The sequence below is a fragment of the Halichoeres trimaculatus genome, unplaced genomic scaffold (genome assembly GCF_033239565.1).
Source record: "Halichoeres trimaculatus isolate MK-OKI-2021-1 unplaced genomic scaffold, fHalTri1.1 fHalTri1_scaffold_17, whole genome shotgun sequence".
Classification (NCBI taxonomy): domain Eukaryota; kingdom Metazoa; phylum Chordata; class Actinopteri; order Labriformes; family Labridae; genus Halichoeres; species Halichoeres trimaculatus.
The window spans coordinates 13,762,287-13,786,780 of NW_027437195.1; the positions used below are offsets into that span (position 1 = coordinate 13,762,287).

General features: G+C 39.9%; 4 protein-coding genes across 5 annotated transcripts; 2 read left to right on the forward strand and 2 right to left on the reverse strand.

The window, feature by feature from the left end:
• The first annotated feature begins 410 nt into the window (after nucleotides 1-410).
• yy1a (YY1 transcription factor a) lies at nucleotides 411-3,875 on the forward strand. The gene is made up of 5 exons (XM_074691248.1): nucleotides 411-1,038; nucleotides 1,986-2,136; nucleotides 2,446-2,506; nucleotides 2,704-2,862; nucleotides 2,988-3,875. Exons 1-5 carry the CDS (start codon nucleotides 540-542, stop codon nucleotides 3,168-3,170), a joined length of 1,053 nt encoding a protein of 350 aa, XP_074547349.1. The 5' UTR covers nucleotides 411-539; the 3' UTR covers nucleotides 3,171-3,875.
• Nucleotides 3,876-4,817: 942 nt separating this feature from the next.
• Nucleotides 4,818-12,850, reverse strand: tpp1 (tripeptidyl peptidase I). The gene is made up of 13 exons (XM_074691781.1): nucleotides 12,702-12,850; nucleotides 11,861-11,935; nucleotides 11,328-11,467; nucleotides 11,080-11,230; nucleotides 10,509-10,630; nucleotides 10,228-10,400; nucleotides 9,021-9,219; nucleotides 8,756-8,944; nucleotides 8,110-8,182; nucleotides 7,881-8,001; nucleotides 7,635-7,796; nucleotides 6,791-6,916; nucleotides 4,818-5,978 (listed from the first exon to the last, which is right to left on the reverse strand). Exons 1-13 carry the CDS (start codon nucleotides 12,710-12,712, stop codon nucleotides 5,838-5,840), a joined length of 1,683 nt encoding a protein of 560 aa, XP_074547882.1. The 5' UTR covers nucleotides 12,713-12,850; the 3' UTR covers nucleotides 4,818-5,837.
• A 633-nt stretch (nucleotides 12,851-13,483) lies between these two features.
• On the reverse strand, nucleotides 13,484-20,098 carry mis18bp1 (MIS18 binding protein 1). Of its 2 annotated transcripts, none has more exons than XM_074691779.1 (16): nucleotides 19,128-20,098; nucleotides 18,893-19,027; nucleotides 18,494-18,783; nucleotides 18,261-18,334; nucleotides 17,950-18,071; nucleotides 17,655-17,739; nucleotides 17,447-17,556; nucleotides 16,686-16,840; nucleotides 16,526-16,589; nucleotides 15,718-16,441; nucleotides 15,464-15,642; nucleotides 15,139-15,278; nucleotides 14,883-15,025; nucleotides 14,713-14,800; nucleotides 14,560-14,614; nucleotides 13,484-14,339 (listed from the first exon to the last, which is right to left on the reverse strand). In XM_074691779.1, exons 1-16 carry the CDS (start codon nucleotides 19,969-19,971, stop codon nucleotides 14,245-14,247), a joined length of 3,303 nt encoding a protein of 1,100 aa, XP_074547880.1. In that variant the 5' UTR covers nucleotides 19,972-20,098; the 3' UTR covers nucleotides 13,484-14,244. The 2 variants fall into 2 exon arrangements, with proteins under 2 accessions (XP_074547880.1, XP_074547879.1); XM_074691778.1 differs by having other exon boundaries at nucleotides 13,485-14,339; nucleotides 17,447-17,559.
• A 419-nt stretch (nucleotides 20,099-20,517) lies between these two features.
• On the forward strand, nucleotides 20,518-24,481 carry LOC141806179 (serine protease HTRA2, mitochondrial-like). Its single transcript, XM_074691485.1, has 8 exons — nucleotides 20,518-21,234; nucleotides 21,678-21,882; nucleotides 22,627-22,821; nucleotides 22,961-22,993; nucleotides 23,242-23,350; nucleotides 23,456-23,525; nucleotides 23,645-23,740; nucleotides 23,993-24,481. The coding sequence occupies exons 1-8, from the start codon at nucleotides 20,777-20,779 to the stop codon at nucleotides 24,156-24,158; spliced, it is 1,332 nt and encodes a 443-aa protein (XP_074547586.1). The 5' UTR covers nucleotides 20,518-20,776; the 3' UTR covers nucleotides 24,159-24,481.
• Nucleotides 24,482-24,494: the final 13 nt, after the last annotated feature.

The following is a 24,494-nucleotide window of genomic DNA, read 5'->3' on the forward strand; positions in this document are numbered from 1 at the left end:
AATTTTAAAAGTTAGTTTATGTCTCTTTTTTCATAGGCTTATGACACAGTTTTGTTTTGCATTCAGAAATGAACTATTATAAAATCACAGAAATAATGTATTCAAGCTCAATCTGTAGTTCAAGTTTTAATGCAAGAAATACCAAAATCTAAGTTGTCAAACATTTTAGACAAAGGAAAGCTTATGTTTAGAGTTCATTGAACAAGTGTAATACCTGTGATATTGACGCATTAGTACATAAAATTATGGTTGCAAATATTAAAAATGTGTTATCTTTGATTTAGTTAACCAATTAAGTTGGAGTTTGTATGATTATAATACCTTAATTCCTAATTTAATATGATGCTCCTGGTAAAAAAATTTGCAGCAGGGTTCCCGGGTTCAAATCACGCGAGACTTCATAACTGGAGCACTGTGGCGACGAGAGTACAGTGGAGTGGAGTTGTTGTCGGAGAGGGAGGAGAAGGGCTGAGAGTAGACGGAGTGAAAGCGAGAGAGTGAAAAATAGCGATCGAGGAGGAGGAAATACTAAATAAATCATGGCATCGGGGGACACCCTGTACATAGAAACGGACGGATCAGAAATGCCAGCCGAAATAGTGGAACTTCACGAAATAGAAGTAGAGACAATCGAGACAACAGTTGTTGGAGACGACGGTGAACACCAGCCTATGATCGCCTTACAGCCTCTTGACACGGACGATCCAAACTCTCTTCACCCGCACCAAGAGGTGATTTTAGTGCAGACAAGAGAGGAGGTCGTCGGCGAAGATGATTCTGAATTGCACACGGACGATGGTTTTGAGGACCAAATCCTCATCCCAGTACCCGCCGTGGAGGAGGACTTTATCGAACAGACTCTGGTTACCGTCGCGGGGAAAAGCTCATCGACAGGCCGGATGAGGAAGGCTGGAAGCGGAAAGAGAGCGGGCAAAAAGAGCTATATAAGCGGTGGAGAAATGGGCAGAAAGTGGGAACAGAAGCAGGTCCAAATAAAGACTTTGGAGGGGGAGTTTTCGGTTACTATGTGGGCATCGGGTAAGTTCAGAGTCCTGCATGAATTCCTGCAAGCTGGCCACTCGCTTTGTTCTCAGCGTGTGTGTCGTGTGACAGGGCCCTGCTGGGGCCTTGTCCTCCGCTAAACTAGGAATTATTACCCCATTCTAGGCCACTAAAACTTCATTTGAAATGTTTTTGTTTTTATGGGAAGCCATGTTTTATGTGTTGATGGGCGCCGCCATATTTCCCCGGTCTAGAAAGTATGGCGGCCCGAAAAAATGGCGTTTATTTAGCCGACGAAGATGGCGGCGAGTGTGGGAGCGAGTGCAGCTGGCTCCGCGAGGCCGCTGTGGCGCAGTTCAACTGTAACTGTGGTGGTGCCTTCAGGAACCTCCGGGACTTCATACATGCGAGTCTTTAAACGCACCCTGTATGTTCATTTGGGGTTATGAAAACACAGCGCTGATTAAATAGCTCTGCACGCCTGTACTGTCCTCGAAAATCTGAGTAACTTTTTCACTGAATATCATAATGACTTTTTGGCTGTTATTTAAAAGAATAACTATCATCGAAGTATTAAGACTTTTTTCCCCCAAATGTTTTAATCTTTCACTTTTCAAAATTGTAATACAAAAACATGAATCGCACGAATATGTGCTTTTGCAGGAGTTTGCAGTTAAACTCATTGTTACTCTCAGTAATTTACTTATAACTCTTAATTTTCTAATTGAAATATAATAATTTAATAAATAATAAATAATAATAATAATAAACACCCTTACACATTGTGTGGCCATGTTAAGAGTGAATAATCAAAGATTCAATGTTTTCCATCAACAACTTGTATTTGAAAAAAGTAAATAAGCTTTTTTTGGAAGGGGGGGGTACACTCAAGTGCGAGTTGAGTAACAGGCTTTTATCAGTTCTTCCTTTCCACATGATCTGGCACTGTTTAACTGATCAACATATCTCTTCTTTTCAACTAGATGACAAAAAAGACATAGACCATGAAGAGCAGATCACAGGAGAAAACTCGCCCCCCGATTACTCTGAGTACATGACTGGAAAGAAGCTTCCCCCTGGAGGCATCCCAGGCATCGACCTGTCAGACCCCAAACAGCTGGCAGAGTTTGCACGGTAAGTTGGCATTTATCGTTTACTCCAGCTGAAATTCATTCTAAGCCAGTCGTAATAACTGTCAAAAAGTGCAGTATTTACAAAAGTAGTATCGTTACCAAAGCCAGTGAAAGGACTGTTGTTGAAATCCAGAATGTTAAAGTAGAAGAAAAATGCAAGTCATGTGGTTGAACCAGCACACTGAGTGGTAACATATTTTAGATGTTTGCTGTTTTTATTCAGTTAACTTAATTTAGTGCATCACTTGTGTGTTTCCTATGTTCCTTTGATGTTTTCATCTTTAAACTTGAATGTTTTTGTCTGTTGCAGAATGAAACCAAGGAAAGTAAAAGAAGATGATGCACCAAGGACGATAGCCTGTCCACACAAAGTGAGCCCAGTATTCTATTTATTAAACCACCCAATGTAGTAATGATTAAATTATCGAGCTAAAACACATAAACAGAAGCTCACTCAGATGTTCCTGTTAAAAGCTTTCTGAGAAAACAGGTTCTGTGAAGCTGCAGCTGCTCTGTAAAGTGAATCGGTCCCATGTGGTTTGTGACATCTTGTTTTGCTCCCTCTCAGGGATGTACCAAGATGTTCAGGGACAACTCAGCCATGAGGAAGCACTTGCATACCCACGGGCCTCGTGTGCACGTCTGTGCAGAGTGTGGCAAAGCCTTTGTTGAGAGTTCAAAACTGAAGAGGCATCAACTTGTACACACAGGAGAGAAACCTTTCCAGGTGAGTCTCCTCGCTGTCTTCGTCTTTGAGGACAGCCTCAGCAGAACTAGAATTTTGAGGATCAGAATAAAAGAAATTAATTTCACAGACTGACAGTGGAATTAATCCTCTCTCTTTTTCTCCAGTGCACATTTGAGGGCTGCGGGAAAAGGTTCTCTCTGGACTTTAACTTACGCACACATGTGCGGATTCACACTGGAGACCGCCCGTATGTCTGCCCCTTCGATGGTTGCAACAAAAAGTTTGCCCAGTCAACCAACCTGAAGTCTCACATCCTCACACATGCCAAAGCCAAAAACAACCAGTGAACCAGCCATGACTAAAGCAGCAAGATGAGCAAACACTGGAGGACCTGACCCGTATCTCTGCTCCTTTGACAGACAAACTAGTGTCCTGCTTTGTTGTGAGAGAATTCCCTTGGTTCCTCCTCTAGGTAAAAGATTTAAGTGAACTTTTTTGAAACTCTTTGATATACGTATGGAGGTTTGAACAAGGAACTCGTGAGAACCCCCTCAGGCATCCTACCTTACTTTGGCGCTATCTGGATGGAACGAATTACGATTTCTTCTGCTTGTGAAGATGTTAATTCTTGGATTGCACCTAAAAAACTTATTTATACCTAAACTCAGCCAGTTCAAAGTTTTTGCAATAAATGTCAAATTTGCATCGATCCTGCGCAATGACACCTTTTCAATTTTTGTACTTTCCCAAGTGTGCATATTGTACACGGTTTGACATAAGCTCTGTGGTAATGTATGTAGTGAGACTGTCCCTGTAGCTCTTCCTTCATGGAAGAGGTTTCACACTTTGTTTTACCCCCCACTTACCCCTTCATGTGTGTTTCAAGGGGAGCTGGGTGGTCTTTCCATATTTTTTTTGTTTTGTACAATGCAATATCAGAATCATGTAGATAATAGCCATGTGATTTTCAATAGTCATCACTGATTAAAATGGTTTCCCCCTCTTGCACCACAGATACAGAAAGTGTCATTTTTTCCATTTACAATTAAAATTCAACCTTTGTAATAAAACTACTTTTGTGTCATTTTGTTTGGGGAAAAAACAAAAAGGGACGCAGATTTAAGATGTTCTGAGTAAGTGGATCTCGTCAGTCCTCCACTTTAAACACACCGACACCGTCAGATAATTGAATAGGACAACAGAGTAGAATGCTTATCTCAGTTACAGATATCAGGTCCTAACAAAATGTAAACCAGGACATGAAAACAATTCTGGTATCTTTATTATTTAGCATTCTGTATACACAGGAACATCAGTCTTATCACCTCTTAAAAGTACAGTGGGAAAAAATGGGAATACAGAGCGATATCGAGTGTTCAGATTCTTAACAGAAGGCAGCGTTTGAGGAATGTGCATCACTGGTATCTTGATTCGATCATGATGAGTAAAATCCTCCATTTCTCAGGTTTTTTTGTTTTTTAACCATCAAAAACTTTGATCTGAAACTTATTTTAAATCTTCATTCACGCAATGAAGGCCACCTCTCCCCAAACCTGGCACTGTGTACTTTTTTCCTCTCCATCAGGGAACAAAAGTCTGTCATAGCTTTTAAATTTTTGAAATTCAGACGATAACAATATATTACATAAAATATTATATTTCATATTATGGATATTATATTTCAGCCCTGCAAAAAAATACGGTGTGTTCCTTTAAATTTGGCAGCATTAAAGTGGCACCTTGCAGCTCGTAGATTATTCAATCACTGTCAGCTTCTCTTCTCTGTTTACGTTACATCGAGACATTACAGCAAGTTATCTCAACAGATAAGCTGCCAACTTTCTTTGCTTCAGACTCAAATATTTGGAGGAGCTTGGTCATTATTTAAAACTACAAAATAACTTTGAAACTAGGGTCACATCATTTTAATCAATGATAAAACTGAAGCACATGCTCTCTCTCAGAAAACACCCAAAACAATCATCTGACATTCCAAAGTAAAAGTCCAGCTTTAATAAAATTCACAACACAGACCATCTCTCACATTTAAATACAGGTGATAGAAAGATTCACATGGGCTAAAGATAAACACATGTGCAACAATGCTAGAACATAGAATTGCTGAACCACTTTAAACCCTCATACATCAGTGCATTTGATTCGTTCAGAACAGACAGCAACAAAACAAAGTAAAACCAAGTTTTCCAAAAGCTCGACGTCAATCTTGAGCCACACACCATATGCTTTTATCTCATTAAAAATACATTAGTGACATTAAGGAACAGCATGCATGTATTCTGAGTTAGTGACACGATCACTTTTACCTGGCTCATCCCTGCAGGGTAACTTGGCAAAAAAGGCAAAATTACACATTTGGCCAGCAAAGTCTTACGAGTCCTCAATTAAAATCCTAAATAGAATAAAATTATTGCATCTAGAGTTTAGATTTTCCAAGAAATTAAGATTGAAATAATCCTGTATGTATAACTAAGAGGCAATTGGTGCATGTATATTACCATGTTAATGTTTGTGCATAGCTTTAAAGCTCAGTTTATTTTACCAAGCAGATTCTAGTTTTACCCCCAACTTTTCACTGCTGTGTATAACGAGGTGTGAATTTAAGGCAGAACATAACTGTTAACATTAATCCGCCTGAAGGTTTAAGAAATCTGGGTCAGTTAAAAAACAGTGAACAGCAGAAATCTGCAGCTGCAGCGGAGCTGGAACAATCCCACATCAGCGCTATCCCTGACCTAAAAATATTGGAGACAACAGTTTAAAGCCTTTCAAAGAGAAAATAATCTGATAAAGGAGCCCTAAGAGTCTTTAGATAGAGTATGTGGTGATGATAGATAAAAATGGAATTTTCATGAATCTGAACTGTAAGCCTAGTTTTCCCTCCATTTCACCATCTGTAATCAGGCATCAGGTCACAAGTTTGGTGACGTGTGTGTGGTACCTGCTCTCAGAGCAGACGCTGCCCTGATGGTCTAACTCCCATAAACTACAGGTTTTCACTCAGCTGACAGGGCGGCCTGCAGTTCAGGATAGTTTGGGGTTCCCCAGCCAGTGACAGGGTCCCACGACGGAGTAGCGCAGAATCCTTGCCCCTGGACCTGTTCGTCCAGACAGCTCAGGTGGCATCCCTCAGTCACCTGCAGACAGGGAAGCAAACTGAAGCAGTCAGGAAAAGATTGTGACTCAATTAGGTTTTAAAAAAAGTTTCCTGCCGTCTTCAACTTCTCCAAACAAAACAGGAAGTCCACACATCACATGAGAGTACTGCAGATACTTTGGGATGAAATGAATACTCAACAATTTAAGATTTCTGCATTTAAGTCTGTTGCAGACTTTAATTTAAAGAGAGAGATGTGTCCAACACTTAGCCCCCTCCATCAATGATGAAAAAGAAGAGAAAGGAGTAACCCTGTGTAACAAAAGTATAGTTTTTTAGAGTACATCTTACAAGCAGAGTACACACATATACACATCAACTGGAGCACTGAATTTCAACTGAAAACGTGTACAAAGCAAGTTAATGTTTGAAAAGAAATCATGTAAGATGAAACCATGTGGGTGGGAGAAAATATTGTAATGTCTGGATTTTTGTTTTATAATTTCAAATTGTGATTGTTTTTTGTTCAAGAGAGCTTTATTTTTCAGATTTAAGTCCCTCATTTTAGTCTTTGTTTTGAAGCTGGATTGCAAAAAAAATTGAGATGTCAGATCCACTGAATAAATCTTAAACTGACACATGTGACGTGCATTTTTGGGGAAAATATGGCTCCTGATATAGTCTGCAGACATCATTATCATCATCATCATTAAACTCTTTCACTTGGTCTTGGTTAAAAAAGCAAACTGAAAATCACAAGAAATCAAAACTATCAAATCACAATTTAAATCAAACTGGCAGAATCTAATGGGGAGAAAAGCATACCAAATGTAAAAATGGTTTTGGACTTACATCAAACAAAGCTTGTCCTCTGAGCTTGTAGAGGCGAGGGTTGAGGAAACCAAGAGCAGGTAGACCCTTACGCAGACGCTGATCATTGATGAGGGACAGCATCCCTCCAACCACAGGGGTGGACGCCTGAAGAGGAGAGTGATACATGAAAAGTTTACCTTAAAACAACACACATCAGCAAATTATGAGATGAGGATAACGCTGTAAGTTACCTACAAGTCATCTCTGTAAATTTACCTTTAACGTTTTCACACAACTTCCTTTCAATACAAACATTTCACATTGATGTGAATTTTGCCCTCTCCATTTTTAGTCATTATAAATTTGGTTTAGGGAAACATTTGTCCTCCTTAAAATTAACAGCATGAAGGATTTTAATCTGTTCTTTTATTTTAAATGCTATTTAAAATGTCATTTAACAACCAAGTCTTTGAATGAAAGTCAAGTCAGATGCTAACAGCTACAGTTATGATCTGCTAAGCAAGTAAAGCCAATTGTTCTCCAGTTAAAGCCCTTTTGGATAAAAATCCTTGTAAATCAGACTCAGTGTGCTACAGGGAGCAAAAACTGATTGGTACAAAGTTTGGTTTAAAAAGAAACTAGTGTTTCAGACTCTACTAAAAACAAACTGAAAACTAAAGATAAGCCAAATAAAAACATTTGTGTTATTCGATTTGTTTATCAAAGGTTCATGTTCAGCTCACTTTTTTTAAAGCTCACAGGTCACAGCTTTTTTAAACTTGTGGTTTAAACTTTACTTTCCCATAGATAAAGCCTTGTTCTAAATTGTCTTCATGAAGTAACATGTTGTCACTACTCTTCACAAAAACTTTGATCACTTTACCGAAGTCCCAGACACCCAGGGGATGGGCACTCGGTTGGAGACCACCCAGTAGTTATCAGACAGAGCAGCCAAGTCTGGGTAAGCTCTGCCACTGGTGTTGTAATATGCCTGAGGGGGCAGTGTTGATGCTGCAGTCTTCAGGTACGCCTCGACTGCACTGATCTGTGACGACACAAACAAACAGTGTGAATGACACCATCTGTGGTTGTTTAGCTGTAAATAAACATGATGGTCTGATCGTCTCACCTGGTAGTCTGGCATCTTAAAGGTGTTGCTAAAGCCTCCACCACTGATGTAGTCTGTGACTTCATACGTTATCTTAAACGGGTTCTTGAACGAGGTTCCTCCAACTGTGGTAACGTATGGGCTGTAACACCAAACAGAAGACAGGGCTTGTTTGGCTCTGGATGGTTTTACTGTCCCTGGAACTCAAGATTCAGTTGAGCTTAAAACTTCACAAATAATTATCCTTCACCTTGAAGCAGGAAAACTTGGTCTGAAGGAGTTTTGTCCCCCACCCAAATGTTTGCAGCCTGCACCACTGTCACCTAACAGGAAACATGTTGGCAAAGATCAAGATGTTACAAACAGGCAGACAAACAATGTACCAGCTGTCATCATAAACTGAATGAAGCCGGGGGAAAAGTAAAGGGCTAAAGGTGACTTTTAAACACGTGTTTCTGGATGGTGGGTGTATATCTGAGACAATAGAGGTGCAGTCAAGTCTGAGGTAAGATTATGATCTGACACTGAGGAGGAAACAAAGCTGCAAAACGCTGACGTGCTGCCAAGAGACCAAAGCTGTTTCATTGTGGTTACATCATCAGCTCTTTTTTTAGACTGTTCCTGAAATTACTGCTCACAGTTCTGCATCAGTCAAAGTATTATTGTCTGTATCCATGACCATTTAATTTCTTTTCCTTAAACCAGACTGGATTATCAAATGAAATGGGAAGTAGCAAGTTGTCATTAAATGTCACATCTATTACTCTGGAGTGATAAACAAGTTTTTTAAAAATTTTCTTCTATCCTTACTGAAACAAAGAACACAGTGACAGGCTGTTCATATATTTGGTGTTGTAAATCAAGTTTAATGCATAAAGATGGGGTTTGTCACTGACCTGAGGCAAAGAGCAGAGAGATTCCTCTGACGCCGGCCTTCATGAACTCTGTGTTGATTCGCATCATGTAGGCAGCAGACAAACTGTCTTCATCATCTCCATAGCTGACTGTGTGAACCCAGGGCAGGTCTGACATGTTGCTCAGCAAAACCATCCATTGAAGAAAAGGCTCCTGGGACTCATGGCGACCTAAAGGACAAAAAAAGAACGTAAGATCGTTTCTAAAAAGAGCTTGATTGTCTTTTAGAAACAGTCATGTACAGACCTGGGTTGGTGAAGAACCATGTGGAGATGTTTGCCCCCGTGCTCATGATGTACTCTATATCCAAACTGGCCTCGAGACCAGCCTTCCCTGCTCCTTGAGTGCCAACAACCCGGTCCACCTGAGAGTGATGCAGAAAGCTTCGGCCATACATGCTCATGAACTCAGCCAGGTCTGCTGGGCTGTAGTACTGCTCCAGAAACTAGAAGACAAAACCACTTTTTTAACTGGAAAGCTTACACTGCAAAAAACTGAAATCTTATTAAGTGTTTTTGTCTTATTTTAAGTAGAAAATGTCTGTTTAGACTTAATATGAGCCACATTCACCTGACCAGTTCAAAAAATGTCTTGTTTCAAGTCATTTAAAGACAAAAATGAGGTCTGAATTGCATGTAACAAGTAAAAAAAAACTGCCAATGGAACAAGAGAAAAGTTTCTAGTCTTAAGCACATTTTTGAGCAATTTTTTCTTGTTCCATTGGCAATTTTTTTTAACTTATTCCAAGCAATTCAGACCTCATTTTCTCTTTAAACAACTTAAAACAAGATATTTTTCTGGACTGACCAACTGAATGTGGCTCATATTAAGTGTAATTTGTCAGTTTTTATTTAAAATAAGACAAAAACACTTGATAAGATTTCCATTTTTTGCAGTGTACAAATGATAGTGAGTATCTCAAAACATGACTCACACAGTATCACCAGGCTAATATGGACCTGCTAACAAATGATTTTTACACATATTAAAACATTATTAAAATTACTAAATGAGGAGATTTGATTTGGTTCTTCAAAAAGTGCCTGTTCCAACTCTTGTACGCAGCTCATGTAGCTAAGCATAACAAGTAGACAATATGAGCATGTAACATTATCCTACAACTGGTAAACAATGTAGGAAAATGTTACATATTTTTGTCATATGGGGTCAGTTTTAGGAAGCAGTCATCTAAATATCTTTACTTTGATTTGGAGATTTTACATCAGTTCAGAATCCTCAAACATTAAACTATCTTCACTCAGTTTAAAAATGTATTCATAAGTCACTTCTTCAGTAAATGGTAATAAATGTATCCTCTTAAATCAGTATGGTACTGGTCTAAAAGTTATCCCTGATCAGCACAATAGAAACTACAATGTCTAAGTTTGTGCGTGCATACTATAAAAGCAAGACTTGTGTTTGGTGTCATTGTCTTATTCTGGCATGTTCTCACCTGAGCCACAGCCTGACTGTTGTTCTGAGCTCTTCCCACATCAGCTGCCGTCATGTTATAGCGAGCCCTTAAGACAGCAGGAGTCACTCCAAAGTGCACCCCCGCAGACTTCTTCAGCTTCCTTCCTTTGCGAAGGTCCTGGCTTTTAGGAGGGAGACGATGGAGTCCTCCAACTGTTAAGGCAAGAAAAAAATGATCCATCCAGCCATGTAGCAGATTCTCTCTAGAGTAATGTTGACATAAAAGTGATATCATTGTAATAGTTTTGGAGTGTTTCTCACCAAAATCCAGGTGCTGGTGGACATCGTCATGAACAGAGTATGGAGCAGATGACCTCACCACAGTCTGACTGTCTCTGGTGTAACGGTGGAACTTGCTACCTGGCAGAAGTGTCTCTGCAACCCTTCATGGACAAGAAAAAAAACCCACAGCCTCACTGTCTACAAATTCTTATTAAAAATAAAAAGGAAGTACAAGGTTTGAGAATTTGACAAAATTAATGGCTAGTGTGCAAATCAAATGCAGCTGAAAATGTTTTTATACTTTCAGACATCATTTTACAACCGCCATGAGTGAACACTGTTATCAGGCAGATATCGTGGGTGTTTTTCTTTAAGATCCAAACAGTGTGACCTAGATTTATGAATTTCAAAACCCTGTGGCTCAGAGTCAATTTGATTTAAACCAAGAACCAAAGAAAGAGGAACAGTCTCATGAGATAAGAGCATGGGCTCTGCATGATTTAACAAAGGGGGGAAGTTAGGACAAAAGAATTACTTCTTTTGACTTAACTGTGTCGAGAACAAGCGAGAATAACTGTTGAGTAGGCAGAACAAAAAAAGATGTGCTTACTCTGCAGTCATGGTGCACTGTAAAAAGTCCTGAGTGTGAACAGTGAGGCAGTTTTTGATCCCATGACTCTGCAGCCAGCCGTGCACCACCTTCTGGGTCAGGTCAGATGGATGCACAAGGGAGGACACCTCCTCCAGGGTGAGGTGTTTACCTGGGAAGTATTAGGAGGTCTTAAAACCTTGTTTGAGGAGATTTTCAGTCTAGTAAGACCAGCTGGACTCACATTCATCTACCAGGCTGAACCCTACCATAGTGTGCTGAGTCAGGATCTGACACCAGTCGAAGTGTTTCCTCCAACAAGTCAACATTTTGCTGCTTGAGGGCAAAGGTCAGCTCCAGGTTCTCGGTGGGATTGACCCGACCCACATGAGTCCAGTCTTCTGGTATCCTGAAGGAATGTAATTTTACAATCGATTATTGTCATGTATTTATTGAAATCCACAAGCAAGTGAATAACCTGTCGAGTTGTTCTAATGTACGCCATTCTTCTTCCTAAAGTTTATGAGATTCAGTCTGGAATGGTAGATATTATAGCCCTAAAAAGAAAGACAAACTATCCAATTACCTATTAGAAAGCCAAAAAGTTTCAAACACAACTCTGAAACAACTCATTAACTTAAACAATTTAAAAGGCACTTTGAAACAAACTGTTCTGAAAGGTTACTTCTCTTAAGTACCAAAAAACCTGACATTGAAATATTGTTTAACGGGATTCAAATAAGAGATGCTTCTGTGATTTAATCAATGATAAAGAGATGAGTCTTAAAGTGAATTTGCTCACAGGACATCTTGGTCGTACTCCAGATACCCACTCCAGACCAACGTGCTGAATAACAAGGGGAGGGAGAAGGTCAGCCTGGCGGAGAAAGACAGAAAGAAGATAATTTAATGATTAAAAATAAAGAGTTTGAATTCACAGATACGTCTTTACAGACATGCAGCAACAGTGATTTCAATTTGAAATCAAAGATTTTGTACTGTGTTCATTTATTAGTGTTTGTATCTTAAATCTACTGATTTCCATGCCAGTAAAAAAAATCTTTCATTAGATCATCTCTTTTAGGGATAACAGGGATGACAAAAAGAAAGAACATTCTTAAAAACAATCTTGTTTTCATATTAAGAAAAGTAATTTATTTTATTTTCAGAGTTATAATTTAATCATCAGTCAATTTATATCTCCTCTACCTTACTTTTTATTTATTTCAGAGATGTCAGCACTATGTTGCTTTTATATAAGTGAATAAGAAAAGGAAAACAGTCAAGAGAATAAAGCCAGGAAATGTAAACAACATGAGTTACCTCAGAGCTTCTTCTATGTCTCAGTGTGACTGTGACTTAGCCTAGTGTTTGCACAAACCAAGCGCAAATCCTAACACGCAGGTAAGTACATAAAGCAGCCTTATAATCTCACATTTGTGACATAAATAGAATGTAAAAAGAGCTCTTTATAATCGGTGTGCACTTTTACCTGTTATGTTAGCAGTCAGCTATCTAGGTCACAACAACCGTCAAGAAACAATAAAGATACAAAGTGCGACACAGTTCAAGTCACATAAAAACAGTCTCCTCGGTCTTTCATTATCTGAAACAAATATAAACAACTACTAAGTCAAACTCACAGTGTGTTCATGTTCCCCTCTCTCGTCGGGTGCCGAGTGCTCTATACTCTGCTGTTTTGTCTGAGAGGAGACATGCTCATATAAACGTAGAGGTCACGTGACGTGACTTCACGTGACTTCGTTATTCAAATATCTTCAATGTCAGAGCGTCAGGTTGATTTAGCGCGAGGCACTCTGTTAGCAGTGAAATAAAGTCATGTTGTAACGACGTCGTGGCAGCTGTTTTTATGTTAAAAACTTAAATATGGACCGTACGAAAGAGTTGACTACACTCTTGCTGTGTGTGGTACCGAGTGCAGGATTTGAATCTAGGACATCCATTTTTAGTAGCAGCCTTTCCTGAGTTCACCTAAGCTGTCAGATGACTCAGCATTTCTCTCTAAACGTTATTCAAACAGACCACCCTTACAGATTCAAGGTATTCAGTCTGAGGATGAACAGATACCCTCAATGAATCCCTTAAAAGATACACTCCACCAGAAACGTACCATATCTGTCTTCGAGTAGTTTCATCAGAAAAACCTTAAATAATCCTGAAATGTCTCAAATTAACTAGATAGCTAGCTTGTGTGGGATATTCAGAGAAGCGTACAGTTTAATAGAGCCATTTTTTTCTCTCAAATCTTTATTGAAATTAACATATTTGTAAAATGGGTCTGACCCCAACAAAAAAAAAATTGAGCACATAATCTTCATTTTGTGGAGGAAAAAATCATCATTAAAAGCTTCCTGTCAGTCCTGCCATGTTTACCATAAAAAGTATTCAACATGCTTTCAGGTTTTTTTTTCTCATATGGAGTCGCATCATTTTGTAAAGATATGACAAACACTGTGAGTTCTGACATTGATATTTGTGAATTTCACCCTGTTTTTAAATGATGTTGTTTCAGCAGTCACACTCAAGTATCCTGGAGGAAAAGGTTTTATAAAAAGATTTTTTTTAAAAGTGCCCTTCTTTCCTACTAAAGGCTTATATGTTAGCTTGAGTATGTATTAAGTAATGTTGGTTCAAGGACTGACTCCCCGTGTGGCAGCCTGAAGAACCACAGCTGAGTGTCAGAATATTGCTTCATTTGGGAAACACTTTCATGGAAAGTTACTTTCTTTGAGCATTTATTGTACATTTAAACACAGTTAAACCATGAGAAAGGATTTTACAATAATTATTTAAAAGAATAGTTACAACTGACTCTTGGAACCAAGAATTCAAACAAATTTATGCTATATATTTACAGATTATAGAAGAAAGCAATACAACTCTGTTTATGTTGTAAACACATTTTCAAATACACTTCAGTTCAACCTCAAGTCAAAAATATGTTAAGTGTGTATACACTGCATTGCAGATTATTAAAAATGTAATCAGTGGATCCCCTGGCTACTGAAAACAACAAATGTTTATATGTCAGATACAGGTGCCAAACTGCTTTATTGGTCAGGAGAGACAATTCAGACAAAACATCGTTCATCAAAAGTCACTTCCCTCTTCTCCTCCTCTGACTTTGAGTTTTTTATAAATGCCATGACATTCCCCTGGCTTTAATCAGTCATTGTCTGAGAAGTAAAAGTCCTCTTCCTCCTCGCTGTCGGGTTGTGCTGCATCATTTCCTGGGAACATCTCCCAGACTACAAAAGTGTCTAGAAAAAAAAAAAAAACTAAGTTTGTTAAGAAAAAGATCTCACACATCACAAAAATTGTAGTTTAAAGTGCTTTCAATTAGAGTTTTTAAAGTGTTTCTGAACATTTCTTTTCAGTCAGCAAGAGATGTAATGATGAACATTACCTAAATGCAAGTGTCCCTGACTTAATACTGCTCTTTGTTGAATGGTTATAAGTAAGAGTTTTTAAATTGCCTACCTGTGTCACCACATCTTCTCATTGTTCGTTTGACAGAGGGCGTGGGTGTGAAGCTCTGAAAGAAACAAAGAAACAAAGAAGAAAGTGTTTTTTCTTTTTTTTTTTTTAGATAATGAATCAACTGAGTGGAAAATAAACTCTTGTGATACCTACCTTTGAAGAAGAAGCCTGTTTACAAGCGTTAAACTGATTTTTTTTCATCCTCTTCTGCAGTTGGAAGACGTACTTATCATCATTAGTCCTTAGGAAAAAAAAGTAGGGTAAGTTTTTATTCTGTTACTTGTAACTCATTAAGATAGCACTCACTAACCAGGATAACTCACATGTTGGGAGAGTGCATCATGCCAGGAGTGATATGCAGACACCGTGGAGTCTTCACCTCAGGAAAAGCTGTTGACCCAGGGGTCAGGGGCTCCAGCTCTGACAAAGAAAAGTCATTGTTGTCCGCCGAACTCATGGACGGTATCTGTGCATCAAGAAAAACGAGGAGGGATCAGTTATGACTCAACCTCAAACCATCATTACCCAGTGACTGTTTATAGAACAGTACAGATTGACAGAAAACGGAAAGAAACAAACCTCAGACCGCTTTTTTTGCATGTATCCAGAAGTGAAAAAATCCTCAACACCTTTTTTGGGCATGGCGTCCAGAAACTGACGCACCTCCTGCTTCCTCTTCAGGGTTCCCACACGAGCAGAAATCAAAGGTTGATCTGTAACTGGTCATTTAAAAAATGTCAACAAGGCAAGAAGGTTAAGTCTGACTTTTAAATGTTTCCATCAGTTATCTTCGCAAAAAGATAATCAGTACCTCAAGATTTGATTGACAATTTAAATAATCATTCAAATTAATCCAGAACTCTTGATATTTACATCCAAGACTGAAAATAAATCTACACCCTACCTGGATCTTTTGGTGCTTCCACCTTCTGTTTTCTGGATTTGCTGGGTTTTTTAGCCGGAGAATGGGAGTGTCCCTGGGACATGTGCTGTCTGTGACACTCCTCTGTAGAGCGTGTGCCAACCATCCTCGCCACCTTTGTCCAGTAACCTTCTATGTGTTTGGGAAAGTAGGACACAGCCCTGAAAAACACAAACAATAACGTTATGCCAGCTCTGCTGCAGGCTACTCTGTGTTTCCGTCAAAAGTAAACTCACTCTTGTAGCCTTATGAGCTCCGTTTCAGTCCACTCATCTCCATCTTCGTCTTGTGGAGTCAGAATGTTGCTTTTCTTGGCCTTTTCTTTCTTGCTGGGTTGTGTGGCTTTTGGCAAAGGCTTGGTAGCTGGTGATGTCTTGGAGGATTTGCTCTCTGTGGGCTTTCTTTGCGTTTGTGCTGCTCCTCTGGTTCTTGTCACCTTAGCTCTCTTCTTCATGTCCTCTGGGCTCTCCTCGGAGGACTTTGATGATAGAAACCTGGAGCTTTGACTTGACTTGTTCACAACCCTCGAGCTTCTTGTTTTGTGTATTGCTTTCTCCTTTTTAACTCTTCTACTGAGAACATCATCATCTGAGGACTGACTGTTGTCGGTGAAGGGGAGAGATTCTGGGGATGATGAGACAGCCTGTCTACGCCTTGAGACTCTTAGTGGAGGTGTAGGGGGTTTTTGGGTCTGTCTTTTGGAATTCTTTGAAGATTTTTCAGGTTCTGCTTGTTTTGTAGACAAGCTTTTCTCTGTGGCTGTATTTCTTCTGCTGGACCATGTTGCTCTGCAAGACCCCTTGCCTCTGCTGCCATGCGTCTCCTCAGGGGGCTCTAGTGAGGGAGAGGGCTCCCCTTCAGAGCTAACTTTAGCTCTGTTGGATCTGCGGAGTTGAGGCTTGACCTGTCTCAGTGTTGCTGGTTCATCTTGGTCAGTGGTCGATCCACATCCATCATGTCCTGCCAAGAGACAGGACAGGTTGGCTGTGTGTGACTTGTAACTTATCTCATAATATCAAGAAGCGGCTCCTAAACGATCCTTACCTTCATCACTTGAAAGCATAACACGGGCAGGGTTTTTGGGTTTCCTCGTCGACACTTTGACCTCCTGTAAAACAGAAATGATAGTCACGACTGGTAAAAAACATTTTTGACACAACCATCAAACATTTGCGCTTAGTGTTGATTTAAATGTAAGGCTTACAGGAATACAGATTGTAGTCTCATAACACTCATGAATGCTAACGTTCATCTGTGCATCCAGAATGACTCTTCCTCCTCTCCAATACTCCAGTGGCGGCTTGATGGTGCGACCACTTCGAGACACAAAGTGCAAGGGAGCTGGAGGGCATGAAGCAGCTGGAGAGGGGGAAAAGAACACCCAAGTTAAGAAAAACGATTTACAGCAAAGCTAGCTGATCAATCTTCTACAACTGATTAGAAGCAACTAATGCTTCTCAGTATATACCATCATGCAAACACTGAGCTAAGATGGTCACGAAAGGCTAAATCTCATCACTCCTGGATTCTCAGCTTCAAGGTGTGTTACATATCTGTGCTGTCTCACTCGCCTTCAAAAGCCTGAAGGCTGTGTTGCAGGCTACAAACCCAATTCACACTTTCCATGGGTCTGATTTTTAGTTTTTTGTTTTGATTTTTTTTTTTTTTTTTTTTACCTGAAACCACAGACTGCAAAAAAATTAATGCGAGACTTTAAACTTTTCAGATTCTACGCCCCTCCACCCTTCCACTTCAGTCAAAGTGACTCAAGGACCCTGATTTCCAAATGAGTAGTACTGAATGGTTAAAAAAACAAGGGGCAGTTTAAGCTCAGATCCCTCTTTATATTGGGCTAGATGCAGCCCAAGCCCCAGACTGTTCAATCTTTTGTTAACATTCTGACAGTACTATTGTAGTATTTGTCTTAGCACAGCTTTAAAACCAAAGGGTTTCTTTTGCACTTACGTATCCTTCGAGGTTTTTGCTTGTGCTGCTGCTTGGAGTGGCTGACAGAAGAAGCCCCAGATTTTGACTTTGACTTTGCAGTTTTCCCTTTGTCGTCCTTGTCAGTATCTCTGCTACAACAAACCAAAAAAACAGCTCTTAAGTAAATAACTTTTGAGAAAAAAAAAAACGCCTGGTGGCTTTAGAATGAGACAAAAAAGGTTCTTACGTTTTCTCTGACAGAGACTCATAAAGAGACTTCCAGTTTACGGGAAACCCACTCACAAACTTCTTTAACAGCCAGTTTGGGAACTCTGTAGGCAGAAAGTGACAGATTATTTTTAATCAATTAAATGATTGATTTGTCATTCGTTAAATTACATCTTGTTGAATGCTTTTATGCCTCCATTCAAATAGGAATCAGAATAAATACATTAATAACTGCAACTTCTGTACATCAGACACACTGCTCAACTGCAGACAAAAAACCATCCCAGTTTTTGAACTGTTTTTTATATATTTACCAGAGTCAACTTTCAAGTTCATCTTGCCAACCAGGATGTACACCCTGCCGGAGACTGTCTTCAGCACTGAACTAGAGACCCGTTCCACGATGATGTTACTGTGCCATGGTATGTTGTCATCCCTGTGGAGAAAAATGTGTGATTTTATGATGTATAACATTATAAAATCAGAAGATTATATAAAACCACACAAGTAACCCTTAACTTGAAAAACAACCGGGCTGATAAAGCACTCAGGTGATTTGTACTAACACGCCTGTGAGCTTCTTCTCAACTTAGCACATCATAAGGAGCTCAAGAAAAAAACGTACCGATGAATTCCCTCAACATAAAGGCCTTTGAGATTCTTTTTCAGGAACCATTTTTTGAGATAAACAACTCTTTCCTGCAAAAGAAGGAAATATAACAGCGTTAAGCAGCAGAGACAACAAACAAACAACAATAAACAAATCTAAGAATGGACGAACCAATATATTTAACCTGAAACCTTAATTCTTTTACTAAATAATTGAAAGCATTCATTTGAAGATTAACTTCCACTCACACTTGGGAATTTTGACACCAGAGGATTTTTGTTCCGCTTGAACACAGCCGAGAGGTTTTTGGGTATGGCGATGCGTGGTGTATTGAGCACAAGCGAGTCCTCAAACAAAACTGGGTGAGATTGCTCATCCAGAATCTGGACATTTCCAGAGGGATCTGTGTCTGACTGGCTGTCTGCAGACTTCTCTGGTGACCTTTCAACAGGGGAAACATTGCCTGGTGGATCTCTAAGGGCCTGAATCACGCTATGAGTTGTGGAGGGATGTGTGTCTCTGGAAAGATGGGAATCACCTAGGAAAATGTAGTACAGTGATGACAGTGACAAAATCAGATTGCTGGATATGCAAGAAAAGGCTGTGCCTACTTTTTAAGCAACATTCAATGTGCATTGCACACTCACCGTCATCAAAGAGATCCCTCGTCGTGCTGCTGACTCCATGAACATCCTGCTGCTCTACTTTACTTTCCCTCTGTTTCATGTAAGCAAACATTTTGGCTGGAGACAGAGGGAGTTTTTCAACGTCAATCTTGCAACCTGATGAAAAGCAAAAATGTATCAGAAGTATAAATCTTCTCCAAAATGACAACATGTGGTTAGGCTTTGATTTCTGTCGAGAGTGGTAGGAAAAGCTCACGTTTAATTGCTGGGGATGTGGGTGGTAACATGGGTTCATGAGGGAACTGGTTCATCCCCGGTCGGTCACCAGGATAACCCCTGACTTCACGCAAAACTTCCAAGGCCGTGTTGTTGTCTGAATCATCCCCACTGAAAGCATTGGAGGCTTTCCTCTCCTGAGGCTTCCTGAAAACACCATCTCCGACCTTGTTAGTGCAGCTGCCAAGTGTGTTTGAGTCCTGTAACTCCAGTGTTGTCTTCCTCAGTCTTTTCCGCATGGGGGAATACATTGAGGCTGAGGATTTGAGCTTGTCAAACCGAGCTATGTCTCCTTTAACCACACTTCTACACTCCCGTTCCTCTGGCCGCATTTTGACTGGAGTCCTGCTGCTGGTCACCATGAACTCATCCAGATGTCCGATCTGAGGTGGTTCTGAGTGGATCGGTGTTGTTCCGTTGTACAGGGAGAGAGGGGGAGACATTGCTGTTGACTCCATGAAGACTCCTTTTCTTGGTGAACATTCACTCCATGGTTTTCTGCCGATGTCTAAGTACGAGTCTCTGCAGGGTTTATGAGGACTCGGGATCGGCGAGAGGGTTAAAACCTGCGCTTCGTTCCGATACGGTCCAAACATCTGATTCTCCTTAAAATCATCGTTCACATGGGTACTGCCTGGTCTTAACTTTGGGGGCATCAAACAAGCTGCGTGATGTTCTGTGTACAGTGGCTCGATCGCTGCGTTGTTCAAACTTCTCTCCGAGATCTCTTCTCTTTGCACTTTTGACTTCAGCTTCGCAAATATCTTGGCAGGAGTTTCAACCCGCGGCTTTGCGTGTTGTGTCGAAAAATGATACGAAGCCATTTTACAAAAGAAAAAAGCCTTATCGATATTCAAGGTGGATATTAGCAACAAAACGGCTAACTAGCTCATTTTAAATTTCGATACTGAGCCGCGTTTGGCTCACAGCCTGTGACGTATGTTCAAAACATAACGTCACATCCGGAAAGCTAAACGAAGAGGATTCGTGCTACTGCGGTTTTTGTCATTTTTCTGGCACCCGTAACAAACCGTAGACAAATTTTCACAGCAGGAATAAATGTTGACAGCTTTGGAAATAAATTTTAATAATATAATCTAACATCATTTAGTACAAGTATTTTAGTTTTGTTCCCAGTACAAGTAAAATTGACACAACAACGGTTTGTTTTCTTGTTTTTTTTTTTTTTTTCTTTTTTTTTTTTTTTTTTACATTGGTCATTTGAAGTTTTATTTGTGTCACGTATAGTGTTCTCCGCTTCTCGAATGACCAGAGTATTTATGATTTGATGTTACATATTCGTGACCAGTTAGTGGCGGTATGCACCTGCAAGTCATTTGCGATTCCTTCAGTAGATCCAACAGAGAAGAAGAAGAAGAAGAAGAAGCAGTCACGCTGACGCTTCCGGGTTAGAGTAGTTGTTTCTGTCTTATCGTCTTGGCACACTGTCCAGCGTTGGTGACAGACAAACTTCTCAGGAATTTTTTCCTACGTGGTATTTCTTAGGAAGGAACGCTTGGTAATTTAATTTAACACGAGACGTACCGTCCACACTGTGACTTCATGAGGAAATCAACTGCTGTGAAGCTGTCGGAAACTCTTAAAACGGTTTGACTTAAGTGATGCAACATGGCAGCAACTCCTTTCAGTAGGTGTTTTTTGTCAGCACTGAGGAGCCATGCTCGGTGTCCAAGCCGTGGACTGAACTCTTTGTCAGAGAGGACAGTCAGCAGAGTGTCCTCTGTGGCATGTATCCACGGCGGAGCACAGAGCACCACAAGTCTCAGTACGGGACCCTCTGTGGACAGGGACAGGCAGAGCGGAGGGGACAGCAGCCACTCTCCTGTGCTACACACTGTCTCTGTGGGGTTAGGACTCTGTGGTGCTGCGTTTGTGGACAGTCAGAGGGAAGAGAAAGCGAAGGACAGGGCTGTTTCGCTTTCTGAACGGATTACTGCATTCATTCTCCCATCTGCTCAGTGTGCGTCTCCCTTTAAACCCGACAGCCCCCGATATAGATACAACTTCATTGCAGACGTGGTGGAAAAGTCCACTCCAGCTGTCGTGTATATTGAAATTGTGGGGAGGTAAGTGGACTGATCAGGTGTCATATGGAGTGACTGTCCTGTCACTGAAATATCATGTGCTCCTTCTCATAATGTTACTAAAAAAAAGATTGTGGCTCTGACGCTCGAATAACTATTAATATTATTTTCACAATACTTAATTGATGTTACAGTTCCTGTGAGTGTTTTTTTACGGATTACAAAAGGTACTGAAACGAACACGGGGACTGTAAACAACCCTCAAAAGCAAATAAATCAGTGATAAGATTAATCACGTCTTCAAAGTAAGGTTTGATGTTTGTGACTGTTTCCACGAATTCTTAGTCAGATAAAAACAGAAAAGAAGTTTACCTGTAGATGAAGGAGGTCAAATTATCAAGTGACGAACTGCCTGTTGTTAAATGTCTCTGTCTGAGTGGATTTACCACAGTGGTTAAACTTAATCTGCTGCCTGTAATGTTCAGGCATCCATTTACAGGAAGAGAAGTCCCTGTGTCCAACGGCTCTGGTTTCATCATCAGCAGTGATGGTCTCATTGTCACTAATGCTCATGTTGTTGCCAACAAGAGAGGCGTCCGTGTGAAGCTCACCAATGGAGATACTTATAATGCTACTGTGCAGGATGTTGATCCTGTTGCAGACATCGCCACCATCAAAATTACAGCAAGGGTGAGCATCAGTGACCGTAATCTCTGCTGTAGGAGCTGTGTTTGTGTTTTTATTTATTAATATGGCTCTAAATCTGTTTCCACCTCCCCAACCACAAGGAAACCATCACTGCCAAAAGAGAAATAATTAAAAGTTGGATATTAAAGGTTAAATAAAACACACAACACAACTCAACCCACATTTTGTGGAAGTTGAAACATTTTGTAAACAGAAGATGATGGTTTGCAAATCACTCAGAGCGTGAAACTCACTATAAAGTTGATGCTAGCATCTCATTTAAAATCAGGAAGGATAGTATGTGTCCTATGTAGTTTTTGAAGCCATCTTGAAGTAAAAAAAAAAATTAAAAGACTGATAAAAGATGATTTGACCACTTGACCTTAGAGAATAGCGATAGAGAATGTCATTTATTAATCCTGAAAGAAAATTTGGGTGTCTGGCAAATTGAATTATAAGAATTCCCGAAAACATAAAAAAATAGACTTAAAACTAGAATTAGAATAAGAAAAGTAAACAATTTCGATAAAACATAAATAGTCTGAGATGTTTGTTTTTTACTGATGAGAATTAAAAAAACTGTCATTCATAGTTTCTCTTTGAAAAGAATTACTGTGAAGAACTTTATTCAGGGCCACAAACTTGAACTTTGAGCATGCAGTTAACATCTTTCATCACTGAAGCAAGAATCTGTTCATGTGATGCTTGATATACTTCTGAGCATCCCTTTCTCTCCTTGTCATGTAGAATCCTTTACCCACACTCACCCTTGGCCGCTCGTCTGACATCCGACAAGGAGAGTTTGTGGTCGCCATGGGAAGCCCGTTCGCTTTAAAAAATACAATCACATCAGGAATTGTTAGCTCGGTGCAGAGAGGCAGCAAAGAACTGGGCCTGTCCAACCCCAACATGGAGTATATTCAGACTGACGCTGCAATCGATGTAAGTTCTCTACAGCAAGATGAAAGTTAGAATTCTGAACTTGAAGTATCAATGTGAAATCTGATTAAAATAGTTGTCAGGGTATGAACATTACTTTAGCTGATTCTCTGATGTCACATGAGACTGTTTTGTTTTGCAGTTTGGAAACTCTGGAGGTCCCCTGATTAACTTGGTGAGTCATGGTTATTCTTTAGCTCTAGATCATCCCAGTTAAATGTCACCAAACCTGTTTTGACTGTTGGGTTTTAAACATCAAAAGCAAAAAGAAAAAGCAGATATCCAGATTTTTTAATGATATGATCTCTCCATTAAATTATAAATTATAAAGAACCAGCAGGTTTTGTAAAAAAAAATGACTAAAGTTTTCTGACTCAGAGTGATGTCACTGGGGGATCTGAATGTGTTATGCTCTCCAATTAGGATGGAGAAGTCATCGGTATAAACACCATGAAGGTCACCGCAGGGATCTCCTTTGCCATCCCATCTGATCGCCTGAGACTTTTTCTCGATCTAGCAGCAAAGAAAAGAAGTAAGAACCCGAAGCAGACAAACACTTTTCTCTTTTCTGTCATTGGTAATCTCTGTAAGCTTCCCATGCTAATGACAGAAATGTCTTCTGTGCGTCTTCTTTAAGCTTCTTGGTTTGGCGAGTCAGAGCCGAAGCGGCGGTACATTGGCGTTATGATGCTGACCCTGACACAAAGGTAAATGTTTTACAATCAGAAATTCTTATTTTGAAATTCAGTTCAGTTGCATTACAGCAGGCACTCTTGGGTTACAAATCTTTGTTTTGTTTTTTTGCTCTTCTGTCCATTCTATTCAGCATTATTGCAGAACTAAAGATGAGGGACCCATCCTTCCCTGATGTGACGCACGGCATTTTGATTCACAGGGTGATCGTAGGCTCGCCGGCAAACAGGTAATAACACTGAGACAACTGATAGAGGACATGTCTTGCAGCTGATAATTTTTAACTGTTGGGTACGTTTCCCTTGTGCCACTTATCATGATTGAACCCTGCTCTGCTTACACAGGCACTGATTGTGTGAGGGGCTGCTTAGTGTAAATCACAGCAATTTGACCGGTGTTTAGAGTTTTTTTGTTTTTTTTGAAGAATCAAGCTTGAATTGTATGTTGCTACTAAACCTCTGTATTGTCATACTTGTTTCAGGGCGGGTATGCTCTCAGGAGACATTGTGTTGGAGATTAACGGGGTGACAGTGAACACCTCAGAGGAGATCTATCAGGCCGTTCGCAGCAGTGATAAAATCACCATGGTGGTGCAGAGAGGACGTGAGCTGATTCGTCTGCAGATGACTCCAGAGTTCACAGAATGATACTCAACACAACTTCCTGCCAGTCTGAAAGACAAACAGAAGCAGGAAGACATGGGAAGGACACTGAAAACTTTTAGTTACAACTAATGGATGAAAATCTGTTTACAAACACCAGAAGAGGTTTTGTAGCATTAAGTATTTGATGAAAGTGCAAAGGAAGTTGATAAAAAATGAATTAGCATTAATATAACGTTTATATTATTTCAGCCTTTTTTTAATCAGTTCATGCATAACCGGTTTTATTTCTGTCTGTATTCGGTCTCGGTTCATGTTAAACAACTGTTTAAACCCATCTTATTTGTCCCAAACTTAACTCTCCTAAAGGCTTGGATGAAA

Excerpts from the sequence above, each read along its gene's own strand:
- yy1a (XM_074691248.1), top strand. The coding sequence starts at position 540 with ATGGCATCGGGGGACACCCTGTACATAGAAACGGACGGATCAGAAATG. Across the intron at positions 1,039-1,985 it reads GGTTACTATGTGGGCATCGG|ATGACAAAAAAGACATAGAC; the intron begins GTAAGTTCAGAG and ends CTTTTCAACTAG. Across the intron at positions 2,137-2,445 it reads CAGCTGGCAGAGTTTGCACG|AATGAAACCAAGGAAAGTAA; the intron begins GTAAGTTGGCAT and ends TGTCTGTTGCAG.
- tpp1 (XM_074691781.1), bottom strand. Across the intron at positions 8,002-8,109 it reads CCAAGTTTTCCTGCTTCAAG|CCCATACGTTACCACAGTTG; the intron begins GTGAAGGATAAT and ends TTGGTGTTACAG. Across the intron at positions 7,797-7,880 it reads TTAAGATGCCAGACTACCAG|ATCAGTGCAGTCGAGGCGTA; the intron begins GTGAGACGATCA and ends GTGTCGTCACAG.
- mis18bp1 (XM_074691778.1), bottom strand. The coding sequence starts at position 19,971 with ATGGCTTCGTATCATTTTTCGACACAACACGCAAAGCCGCGGGTTGAA. Across the intron at positions 19,028-19,127 it reads CACATCCCCAGCAATTAAAC|GTTGCAAGATTGACGTTGAA; the intron begins GTGAGCTTTTCC and ends GCTTTTCATCAG. Across the intron at positions 14,801-14,882 it reads ATGATGCACTCTCCCAACAT|GACTAATGATGATAAGTACG; the intron begins GTGAGTTATCCT and ends TTTTTTCCTAAG.
- LOC141806179 (XM_074691485.1), top strand. The coding sequence starts at position 20,777 with ATGGCAGCAACTCCTTTCAGTAGGTGTTTTTTGTCAGCACTGAGGAGC. Across the intron at positions 21,883-22,626 it reads CCATCAAAATTACAGCAAGG|AATCCTTTACCCACACTCAC; the intron begins GTGAGCATCAGT and ends CTTGTCATGTAG. Across the intron at positions 23,741-23,992 it reads GTAGGCTCGCCGGCAAACAG|GGCGGGTATGCTCTCAGGAG; the intron begins GTAATAACACTG and ends TACTTGTTTCAG.